The sequence below is a fragment of the Chiloscyllium plagiosum genome, chromosome 13 (assembly GCF_004010195.1).
Source record: "Chiloscyllium plagiosum isolate BGI_BamShark_2017 chromosome 13, ASM401019v2, whole genome shotgun sequence".
Classification (NCBI taxonomy): Eukaryota; Metazoa; Chordata; class Chondrichthyes; order Orectolobiformes; family Hemiscylliidae; genus Chiloscyllium; species Chiloscyllium plagiosum.
The window spans coordinates 53,371,067-53,383,566 of NC_057722.1; the positions used below are offsets into that span (position 1 = coordinate 53,371,067).

At 39.6% G+C, this 12,500-nt stretch overlaps 1 protein-coding gene across 1 annotated transcript in view; it reads left to right on the forward strand.

Moving 5' to 3' along the window:
* LOC122556387 (serine-rich adhesin for platelets-like) overlaps positions 1-12,500 on the forward strand; it is a 144,495-nt gene that overhangs the window by 17,994 nt on the left and 114,001 nt on the right. Inside the window, exons 2-13 of the mRNA XM_043703021.1 lie at positions 1,036-1,099; positions 2,048-2,146; positions 3,162-3,254; positions 5,404-5,502; positions 6,076-6,168; positions 6,990-7,088; positions 7,548-7,640; positions 8,254-8,352; positions 9,167-9,265; positions 10,277-10,372; positions 11,192-11,290; positions 11,869-11,961. Of these exons, the coding sequence (XP_043558956.1) occupies positions 1,036-1,099; positions 2,048-2,146; positions 3,162-3,254; positions 5,404-5,502; positions 6,076-6,168; positions 6,990-7,088; positions 7,548-7,640; positions 8,254-8,352; positions 9,167-9,265; positions 10,277-10,372; positions 11,192-11,290; positions 11,869-11,961 (1,126 nt within the window). The remainder of the gene's footprint in view (positions 1-1,035; positions 1,100-2,047; positions 2,147-3,161; positions 3,255-5,403; positions 5,503-6,075; positions 6,169-6,989; positions 7,089-7,547; positions 7,641-8,253; positions 8,353-9,166; positions 9,266-10,276; positions 10,373-11,191; positions 11,291-11,868; positions 11,962-12,500) is intronic.

The window sequence follows — 12,500 nt, forward strand, 5'->3', positions numbered from 1 at the left end:
GAAGAAGGGCTTATGCCCGAAACGTCGATTCTCCTGTTCCCTGGATGCTGCCTGACCTGCTGCGCTTTTCCAGCAACACATTTCCAGCTCTGATCTCCAGCATCTGCAGACCTCACTTTCTCCTCGTGTTATGAAGGCCAGCATGCTATTAGCCTTCTTCACTACATACTGTACCTGCATGCTTGCCTTCATTGACTGGTGCACAAGAACACCCAGATCTCTCTGTACTGCCCCTTTACCTAAATTGATTCCATTGAGGTAGTAATCTGCCTTCCTGTTCTTGCCACCAAAGTGGATAACCATACATTTATCCACATTAAACTGCATCTGTCATGCATCTGCCCACTCACCTAACTTGTCCAGGTCACCCTGTAATCTCCTAACATCCTCATCACATTTCACCCTGCCACCCAGCTTTGTATCATCAGCAAATTTGCTAATGTTATTGTTGATACCATCTTCTATATCATTAACATATATTGTAAAAAGCAGCGGTCCCAGCACGGATCCCTGCGGTACCCCACTTGTCACTGCCTCCCATTCCAAAATGGAGCCGTTTATCACCACCCTTTGTTTCCTTTCAGCCAACCAATTTTCAATCTAATCTAGTACTTTGCCCCCAATATCATGCGCCCTAATTTTACTCACTAATCTCCTATGTGGGACTTTATCAAAAGCTTTCTGAAAGTCCAGGTACACTACATCTACAGTATCTCCCTCGTCCATCTTCAGAGTTACATCCTCAAAAAATTCCAGAAGATTAGTGAAGCATGATTTCCCCTTCATACATCCATGCTGACTCTGTCCTAACCTGTTACTACTATCCAGATGTGCCGTAATTTCTTCCTTTATAATAGATTCCAGCATCTTTCCCACCACTGAGGTCAGACTAACTGGTCTATAATTTCCTGCTTTCTCTCTCCCACCTTTCTTAAAAAGTGGTATAACATTAGCCACCCACCAATCCTCAGGAACCGAACCCGAATCTATCGAACTCTGGAAAATAATCACCAATGCATCCACGATTTATCTGAGGAAACTACTTCAACAGAACCATCTACAACTATAACCACATCTGAAACCACATCATTCTCAACAGGTAAAACTGCGGGTTTAAAGGTCGTTCTGACAAATCACTTTAAAACATGCCACAGTTAATTCCTACACTGACAGTGCAGTCGACAATGACTAAATGGGAGAGCTGAAAGCAAAAGAACTGCAGACGCTGATTTGTCAGAAACAAAAACAGAAACTGTTGGAAAACATTGAGTTCTGAAGAAGGATCACAGGACTTGAAACATTAATGATGCTTTCTCTCCACAGATGCTGTCAGACCTGCTGAATGTTTTTGGCAATTTCTGCTTTTCTTTCTCAATGGGAAAATATTCATTTATTTTCAGAATTTCATGGCTAATTGTTGTCTTTCAATTTAATTTCTCAGAATATCTCTTCGCAATAAATATTATCGCCATACACTAAAATTTGAAGACATTTGGTATCCCCTTAGATGTGCAAGTTTCATTTAGTTTCCTAATGACATAAATTGGATGATGTTTCTTACAAAAAACTACCAATCACTTCTTCTATTGACATTTGCTGCTAATAACAGTGTTGCTCACACAGAGGTACTCTTATCCTGCTTAATAGTGGATTAGTATAATCTCATAATAGATTACTTTCATGAAATGCTTGAAATATATTGGAAATTCGTGCAGAACTATCCTGATCATGGAAGACCTGGCTGAAGCAAACCAGCTCTACATGAATAGGAAGGGTTTGGAGGGATATGGGCCGGTTGCTGGCAGGTGGGACTAGATTGGGTTGGGATATCTGGTCGGCATGGACAGGTTGGACCGAAGGGTCTGTTTCCATGCTGTACACCTCTATGACTCTATGACTCACTCACATCAGGTGGCTCAGACTTTAACTGTGCAAGAATAAAGTAGTCAATCGGTTCAAGTTGAATTCAGTGAAGTGTTTCTTGTAAGTTTTCATTATTTATGAATACAGGGTGCCTTATCGAGTTTCATTGATGTTTCATTCATAGACTATGTAACATCTTCTGGGACCTCTGAAGGAAGCACTTCCACAGGGGCAACCACCTCTGAGATTACTTTGACAGCTTCCACCACACCAGAAACAACAGGTAGGATTTATTACAATCCAGCCATCAAGCAGTACAGTTAAATTTACTGTATGTACAGCAGACCATAGTGCTGCCACTCTTTGCAGACAGATGAGTGTTGGTTAACTTCATTTGTGTAGCACCATCGAACAAACGAGAGGAGAGTTGAAGAAAGTGATTCCTTCATCGTAATCTCAGCCAGTCTAGGAATGGAACTGGTGCCGTTGGCATCAAACATTCCATGGCAAACGAGCCATCCAGTCAACATTATGGAATAAACAAATTAAAAATGATAATGTTATCTCCTATCAGAAAACAAAATCCCAACAATGGTCATTACTGTTGATCTAAGTAATTAATAATGAATTTCAATCAATTTGCTGCTCTCTGCAATGGCAAAATTAACAGTTTTTAAAAATTCCTGTGTAGTCAGGTAGTGTGGCCGAGCGGTCTAAGACGCTGGATTTAGGCTCCAGTCTCTACGGAGGCGTGGGTTCAAATCCCACTGGTGCGAGTTGCAGTTTGCCCAGCCGCAAGTTAAAGTTGTTGGCGGCATGGTGGCATGGTGGCACAGTGGTTAGCACTGCTGCCTCACAGCGCCAGAGACCCGCGTTCAATTCTCGCCTCAGGCGAATGACTGTGTGGAGTTTGCACATTCTCCCCGTGTCTGCGTGGATTTCCTCCAGGTCCTCCGGTTTCCTCCCACAGTCCAAAGATGTGCAGGTTAGGTGAATTGGCCATGCTAAATTGCCCGTAGTGTTAGGTGAAGGGGTAAATGTAGGGGAATGGTTGTGGGTGAGTTGCGCTTCAGCGGGTCGGTGTGAACTTGTTGGGCCGAAGGGCCTGTTTCCACACAGTAAGTAATCTAATCTAACCTATTCATAAAATGCGAATGCAAATTTTATTATTGTGATCAGGTGACAATATGAAGTGATTAAATATTTTTGTCTTGGTTATCCCATTGAAGTCAACATTATCATTTGGCCTGACTATGAAACTGAATAATTGATTTTGTTCTCTGATTGAACATCAACAGCTCCATCATCTTCACCTTCAACATCTGAGGAAACTACTTCAACAGAACCATCTACAACTATAACCACATCTGAGACCACATCATTCTCAACAGGTAAAACTGCGGGTTCAAAGGTCATTCTGACAAATCACTTTAAAACAGGCCACAGTTAATTCCTACACTGACAGTGCAGTCGACAATGACTACATGGGAGAGCTGAAAGCAAAAGAACTGCAGATGCTGATTTGTCGGAAACAAAAACAGAAACTGTTGGAAAACATTGAGTTCTGAAGAAGGGTCACAGACTTGAAACATTAATGATGCTTTCTCTCCACAGATGCTGTCAGACCTGCTAATGTTTTTGGCAATTTCTGATTTTCTTTCTAAATGGGAAAATATTCATTTATTTTCAGAATTTCATGGCTAATTGTTGTCTTTCAATTTAATTTCTCAGAATATCTGTCTTTACGAAAGAAACAAACTTTGTAGTGAATGAAACCTTTGAAGGGCAGGTGTGCATGCTGAAATGGATAGAGATAGAGGAAGCTGATGTGCTTAAAATTTTGTCAAACATTAAGATTGAACCCAGGACCGGACCAGATTTGTCCTCAGCTGCTTTGGGAAACGAGAAATGCAATTGCTTCGCCACTTGTGAAGATCTTTGCATCCTCGCTCTCCACTGGAGTCGTACCTGAGGACTGGAGAGAGGCAAATGTAATTCCTCTCTTCAAGAAAGGAAATAGGGAAATCCCCGGCACTTACAGGTCAGTTAGTCTCACATCTATCGTCTGCAAGTTATTAGAAAGGATTCTGAGGGATAGGATTTATGACCATCTGGAAGAGCATGGCTTGATTAAATGCAGTATCAACACGGCTTTGTGAGGGGCAGGTCATGCCTCACAAACCTTATCGAGTTCTTTGAGGATGTGACTAGAAAAGTTGATGAGGGTCGAGCTGTGGATGTGGTGTATATGGACTTCAGCAAGGCATTTGATAAGGTTCCCCATGGTAGGCTCAGAAGGTCAGGAGGAATGGGATACAGGGGAAGTTAGCTGTCTGGATACAGAATTGGCTGCCCAACAAAAGACAGCGAGTGGTAGTAGAAGCAAAATATTCTGCCTGGAAGTCAGTGGTGAGTGGTGTTCCACAGGGCTCTGTCCTTGGGCCTCTACTGTCTGTAATTTTTATTCATGACTTGGATGAGGGGATTGAAGGATGGGTCAGCAAGTTTGCAGACAACACAAAAGTTGGAAAACTTTGGTTAGATCGCGCTTGGAATATTGCGTCCAGTTCTGGTTGCACTATTATAGGAAAGATATGGATGCTTTGGAGAGGGCTCAGAGGAGGTTTACCAGGATGCTGGCTGGATTGGAGGACTTATCTTATGAAGAGGGGTTGACTGAGCTCGGACTTTTTTCTTTGGAGAAAAGAAGGAGGAGAGGTGACCTAATTGAGGTATACAAGATAATGAGAGGCATAGATCGAGTCGATAGCCAGAGACTATTTCCCAGGCAGAAATAGCTAACACGAGGGGTCATAGTTTTAAGCTGGTTGGAGGAAATATAGAGGGGATGTCAGAGGCGAGTTCTTTACACAGAGAGTTGTGAGAGCATGCCAGCAGCAGTTGTGGAAACAAGGTCATTGGGGACTTGAAAGAGACTGCTGGACATGCATATGGTCACAGAAATTGGAGGGTTCATACCTGAGGATCAATGGTCGGCACAACATCGTGGGCTGAAGGGCCTGTTCTGTGCTGTACCGTTCAATGTTCTATGTTCTATGTTCTATCTCTTCGCAATAAATATTAACGCCATACACTAAAATTTGAAGACATTTGGTATCTCCTTCGATGTGCAAGTTTCATTTAATTTCCTCATGGTGTAAATTGGAAGTCATACACCAGCCCTCTGATGATATTTCTTACAAGGAACTACCAATCACTTCTACTATTGGCAACATGCTGCCAATAACAGTGTTGCTCACACAGAGATATTCTTATCCTTAATGGGTAAATATCATCACATCACAGATTACTTTCATGACATGCTTGAAATATACTGGAAATTCATACAGACCTTTCCTGATCATGGAAGACCCGGTTGTAGCAAACCAGCTCACTCACATCAGATGCTGTAGAATTTATGTGTGCCAGAACAAAGTCATCAATCGGTTTGAGTTGAATTCAGTGTATTGTTTCTTGTAATGTTTCACTATTTATGATTACAGGATGCCTTGTAGAGTTTCATTAATGTTTCATTCTTAGAATATGTGACATCTTCTGGGACCTCTGAAGGAAGCACTTCCACAGGGCCAACTACCTCTGAGATTACATCGACAGCTTCCACAACACCAGAAACAACAGGTAGGATTTATTACAATCCAGCCATCAAGCAGTATAGTTAAATTTACTGTACGTCCAGCAGACCATGGTGCTGCACCTTCTTTGCAGACAGATGAGTGTTGGTTAATCTCATTTGTGTTGCACCATCCGACAAACGAGGGGAGAGTTGAAGAAGACGAGACCGTCATCGTAATCTCAGCCAGACTAGAAATTAAACTGGTGCTGTTGGCATCACATTCCATCATAACCTAGCCATCCAGCCAACATTATGGAATAAACAAATTAAAAATGATAATATTATCTTCATAAAGCAAAATCCAAATAAGGGTCATTACTATTAACCTAAGTAATTAATAATGAACCTCAAACAATTTCCTGCTTTCTGCAATGGCAAAATTAACATTTTTTTTTAAATGTCCTGCGTGTATTCATACAATGCATGTGCAAACTTTATTATTGCGATCAGGTGATAATATGAAGTGATTAAATATTTTTATGTTTGTTATGTTTTATAACCCATTGAAGTGATCATTATCATTTGGTCTGACTATGAAACTGAGTAATTGCTTTTGTTCTCTGATTGAACATCAACAGCTCCATCATCTTCACCTTCAACATCTGAGGAAACTACTTCAACAGAACCATCTACAACTATAACCACATCTGAGACCACATCATTCTCAACAGGTAAAACAGCAGGTTCAAAGGTCGTTCTGACAAATCACTTTAAAAAATGCCACAGTTAATTCCTACACTGATAGTGCAGTCGACAATGACTACATGGGAGAGCTGAAAGCAAAAGAACTGCAGATGCCAATATGTCGAAAACAAAAACAGAAACTGTTGGAAAACATTGAGTTCTGAAGAAGGGTCACAGGACTTGAAACATTAATGATGCTTTCTCTCCACAGATGCTGTCAGACCTGCTAATGTTTTTGGCAATTTCTGCTTTTCTTTCTAAATGGGAAAATATTCACTTATTTTCAGAATTTCATGGCTAATTGTTGTCTTTCAAGTTAATTTCTCAGAATATCTCTTCACAATAAATATTAACGCCATACACTAAAATTTGAAGACATTTAGTATCTCCTTAGATGTGCAAGTTTCATTTAGTTTCCGAATGACATAAATTGGAAGTCATACACCAGCCCTCTGATGACGTTTCTGACAAAGAACTACTAATACTTCTTCTATTGACAGTGCTATTTACAGTGTTTCTCACACAGAGATATTCTTATCCAGCTTAATATTGGATAAATATCGTCACATAACAGATTACTTTCATGAAATGCTTGAAATATGCTGGAAATTCATACAGACCTTTCCTGATCATGGAAGACCTGGCTGTAACAAACCAGCTCACTCACATCAGATGCTGTAGAATTTAAGTGTGCCAGAACAAAGTCATCAATCGGTTTGAGTTGAATTCAGTGAAATGTTTCTTGTAATGTTTCACTATTTATGAATACAGGATGCCTTGTAGAGTTTCATTGATGTTTCATTCTTAGAATATGTGACATCTTCTGGGACCTCTGAAGGAAGCACTTCCACAGGGCCAACTACTTCTGAGATTACTTCGACAGCTTCCACCACACCAGAAACAACAGGTAGGATTTATTACAATTCAGCCAGCAAGCAATACAGTTAAATTACAGTAGGTCCAACAGACCATTGTGCTGCGCGCTCTTTGCAGACAAATGAGGGGTGAGTTGAAGAAGATGAGACTGACATAGTCATCTCAGCCAGGCTGGGAATAAATTGGCCATGCTAAATTGCCCATAGTGTTAGGTGAAGGGGTAAATGTAGGGGAATGGTTGTGGGTGAGTTGCGCTTCAGCGGGTCGGTGTGAAATTGTTGGGCCGAAGGGCGTGTTTCCACACTGTAAGTAATCTAATCTAATCTAATCTATTCATTAAATGTGTATGCAAATTTTATTATTGCGATCAGGTGACAATATGAAGTGATTAAATATTTTCGTCTTGGTTATTCCATTGAAGTAAACATTATCATTTGGCCTGACTATGAAACTGAATAATTGCTTTTGTTCTCTGATTGAACATCAACAGCTCCATCATCTTCACCTTCAACATCTGAGGAAACTACTTCAACAGAACCATCTACAACTATAACCACATCTGAGACCACATCATCCTCAACAGGTAAAACAGCAGGTTCAAAGGTCGTTCTGACAACTCACTTTAAAACATGCTACAGTTAATTCCTACACTGACAGTGCAGTCGACAATGACTAAATGGGAGAGCTGAAAGCAAAAGAACTGCAGATGCTGATTTGTCGGAAACAAAAACAGAAACTGTTGGAAAACATTGAGTTCTGAAGAAGGGTCACAGGACTTGAAACATTAATGATGCTTTCTATGCACAGATGCTGTCAGACCTGCTGAATGTTTTTGGCAATTTCTGCTTTTCTTTCTAAATGGGAAAATATTCATTTATTTTCAGAATTTGCTAATAACAGTGTTTCTCACACAGAGATATTCTTATCCTGCTTAATAATGGATAAATATCATCACATAACTGGTTACTTTCATGACATGCTTGAAATATACTGGAAATTCATACAGGCCTTTCCTGATCATGGAAGACCCAGTTGTAACAAACCAGCTCACTCACATCAGATGCTGTAGAATTTATGTGTGCAAGAATAAAGTCATCAATCGGTTTGAGTTGAATTCAGTGTAGTGTTTCTTGTAATGTTTCACTATTTATGAATACAGGATGCCTTGTAGTGTTTCATTGATGTTTCATTCTTAGAATATGTGACATCTTCTGGGACCTCTGAAGGAAGTACTTCCACTGGGCCAACTACCTCTGAGATTACTTCGACAGCTTCCACAACAGCAGAAACAACAGGTAGGATTTATTACAATCCAACCAGCAAGCAAAACAGTTAAATTACAATAGGTCCAGCAGACCATTGTGCTGCACCTTCTTTGCAGACAAACGAGGGGAGAGTTGAAGAAGACAAGACTGATATCGTAATCTCAGCCAGACTGGGAATGAACTGGTGCTGTTAGCATCACATTCCATGGAAAACTAGCCATCCATTATGGAATAAACAAATTAAAAATGATAATGTTATCTCCTATCATAAAGCAAAATCCAAATAATGGTCATTACTGTTGCCCTAAGTAACTAATAATGAACTTCAACCAATTTTATGCTTTCTGCAATAGCAAAATTAACATTTTTTTTTAATATGTCCTGCGTGTATTAATAAAATACATGTGGAAACTTTATTATTGTGATCAAGTGATAATATGAGGGAATTAAATTTTTTAAGTTTGTTATGTTTTATTCACCCATTGAAGTGATCTGAATTACACAGAACTACCAATCACTTCTTACATTGACAGTTGTTGCTAATGACAGTGCTGCTCACACAGAGATATTCTTATCCTGCTTAATAATGGATAAATATAATGTCACAACAGATTAGTATCATAAAATGCTTGAAATGTATTGGAAATTCCTACAAGCCCTTCCTGATCATGGAAGATCTGGCTGTAGCAAACCAGCTCACTCAGATCAGATTTTGTATAATGTTTGTGTGCACAAAGAAGGTAATCAATCAGTTTGAGATGAATTGAGTGAAGTGTTTCTTGTAACTTTCACTATTTATGAATACAGGGAGATTTACCCTGTTCCATTGATATATAATTCTTAGAATATGTGACATCTTCCGGGAGCTCCGAAGGAAGTATTTCCACAGGGGCAACCACCTCTGAGATTACTTCGACATCTTCCACAACACCAGATACAACAGGTAGAATTTATTACAATCCAGCCATCAAGCAGTACAGTTAAATTTACTGTACATCCAGCAGATCATGGTGCTGCCACTCTTTGCAGACAGATGAGTGTTGGTTAACTTCATTTGTGTAGCACCATCGAACAAACGAGAGGAGAGTTGAAGAAAGTGATTCCTTCATCGTAATCTCAGCCAGTCTAGGAATGGAACTGGTGCCGTTGATATCAAACATTCCATGGCAAACTAGCCATCCAGTCAACATTATGGAATAAACAAATTAAAAATGATAATGTTATCTCCTATCAGAAAACAAATCCCAACGATGGTCATTACTGTTGACCTAAGTAATTAATAATGAATTTCAATCAATTTGCTGCTCTCTGCAATGGCAAAATTAACATTTTTTAAAAATTCCGGCGTAGTCAGGTGGTGTGGCCGAGCTGTCTAAGACGCTGGATTTAGGCTCCAGTCTCTACGGAGGCGTGGGTTCAAATCCAATTGGTGCGAGTTGCAGATTGCCTAGCCGCGAATTAAAGTTGTGGGCGGCATGGTGGCATGGTGGCACAGTGGTTAGCACTGCTGCCTCACAGCGCCAGAGACCCGCGTTCAATTCTCGCCTCAGGTGAATGACTGTGTGGAGTTTGCACATTCTCCCCGTGTCTGCGTGGATTTCCTCCAGGTGCTCCGGTTTCCTCCCACAGTCCAAAGATGCGCAGGTTAGGTGAATTGGCCATGCTAAATTGCCCGTAGTGTTAGGTGAAGGGGTAAATGTAGGGGAATGGTTGTGGGTGAGTTGCGCTTCAGCGGGTCGGTGTGAACTTGTTGGGCCGAAGGCCCTGTTTCCACACTGTAAGTAATCTAATCTAATGTATTGATAAAATGCGTATGCAAATTTTATTATTGCGATCAGGTGACAATATGAAGTGATTAAATATTTTAGTCTTGGTTATCACATTGAAGAAAACATTATCATTTGGCCTGACTATGAAACTGAATAATTGCTTTTGTTCTCTGATTGAACATCAGCAGCTCCATCATCTTCACCTTCAACATCTGAGGAAACTACTTCAACAGGACCATCTACAACTATAACAACATCTGAGACCACATCATCCTCAACAGGTAAAACTGCAGGTTCAAAGGTCGTTCTGACAAATCACTTTAAAAAATGCCACAGTTAATTCCTACACTGACAGTGCAGTCGACAATGACTACATGGGAGAGCTGAAAGCAGAAGAACTGCAGATGCCAATATGTCGAAAACAAAAACAGAAACTGTTGGAAAACATTGAGTTCTGAAAAAGGATCACAGACTTGAAACATTAATGATGCTTTCTCTCCACAGATGCTGTCAGACCTGCTGAACATTTTTGCCAATTTCTGCTTTTCTTTCTAAATGGGAAAATATTCATTTATTTTCAGAATTTCATGGCTAATTGTTGGCTTTCAGTTTAATTTCTCAGAATATCTCTTCTCAATAAATATTAACGCCATACACTAAAATTTGAAGACATTTGTTATCTCCTTAGATGTGCAAGTTTCATTTAGTTTCCTAATGGCATAAATTGGAAGTCATACACCAGCCCTCTGATGATGTTTCTTACAAAGAACTACCAACACTTCTTCTATTGATAGTGCTATTTACAGTGTTTCTCACACAGATATTATTATCCAGCTTAATATTGGATAAAAATCGTCACATAACAGTTTACTTTCATGACATGCTTGAAATATATTAGAAATTCATACAGACCTTTCCTGATCATGGAAGACCTGGCTGTAGCAAACCAGCTCACTCACATCAGATGCTGCAGAATTTAAGTGTGCCAGAACAAAGTCATCAATCGGTTTGAGTTGAATTCAGTGTATTGTTTCTTGTAATGTTCCACTATTTATGAATACAGGATGCCTTGTAGTGTTTCATTGATGTTTCATTCTTAGAATATGTGACATCTTCTGGGACCTCTGAAGGAAGCACTTCCACTGGGCCAACCACCTCTGAGATTACTTCGACAGCTTCCACCACACCAGAAACAACAGGTAGGATTTATTACAATCCAGCTATCAAGCAGTATAGTTAAATTTACTGTACGTCCAGCAGACCATTGTGCTGCACCTTCTTTGCAGACAAATGAGTGTTGGTTAATCTCATTTGTGTAGCACCGTCCGAGAAACGAGGGGAGAGTTGAAGAAAACGAGACCGTCATTGTTATCTCAGCCAGACTAGGAATTAAACTGGTGCCGTTGGCATCATATTCCATCATAACCTAGCCATCCAGCCAACATTATGGAATAAACAAATTAAAAATGATAATATTATCTTCTATCATAAAGCAAAATCCACATAATGGTCATTACTGTTGACCTAAGTAATTAAGAATGCACCTCAAACAATTTCCTGCTTTCTGCAATGGCAAAATTAACATTTTTTTAAAAAAAGTCCTGCGTGTATTCATAAAAAGCATGTGCAAACTTTATTGTGGCGATCAGGTGATAATATGAAGTGATTAAATATTTTTATGTTTGTTATGTTTTATAACCCATTGAAGTGATCAATATCATGTGGTCCTACTATGAAACTGAATAGTTGCTTTTGTTCTCTGATTGAACATCAACAGCTCCATCATCTTCACCTTCAACATCTGAGGAAACTACTTCAACAGAACCATCTACAACTATAACCACATCTGAAACCACATCATCCTCAACAGGTAAAACAGCAGGTTCAAAGGTCGTTCTGACAAATCACTTTAAAACATGCCACAGTTAGTTCCTACAGTGACAGTGTCGTCGACAATGACTAAATGGGAGAGCTGAAAGCAAAAGAACTGCAGATGCCACTATGTTGGAAACAAAAACAGAAACTGTTGGAAAACATTGAGTTCTGAAGAAGGATCACAGGACTTGAAACATTAATGATGCTTTCTCTCCACAGATGCTGTCAGACCTGCTGAATGTTTTTGCCAATTTCTGCTTTTCTTTCTAAATGGGAAAATATTCATTTATTTTCAGAATTTCATGGCTAATTGTTATCTTTCAATTTAATTTCTCAGAATATCTCTTCTCAATAAATATTAACGCCATACACTAAAGTTTGAAGACATTTGTTATCTCCTTCGATATGCGAGTTTCATTTAGTTTCCTAATGGCATAAATTGGAAGTCATACACCAGCCCTCTGATGATGTTTCTTACAAAGAACTACCAACACTTCTTCTATTGACAGTGCTATTTACAGTGTTTCTCACACA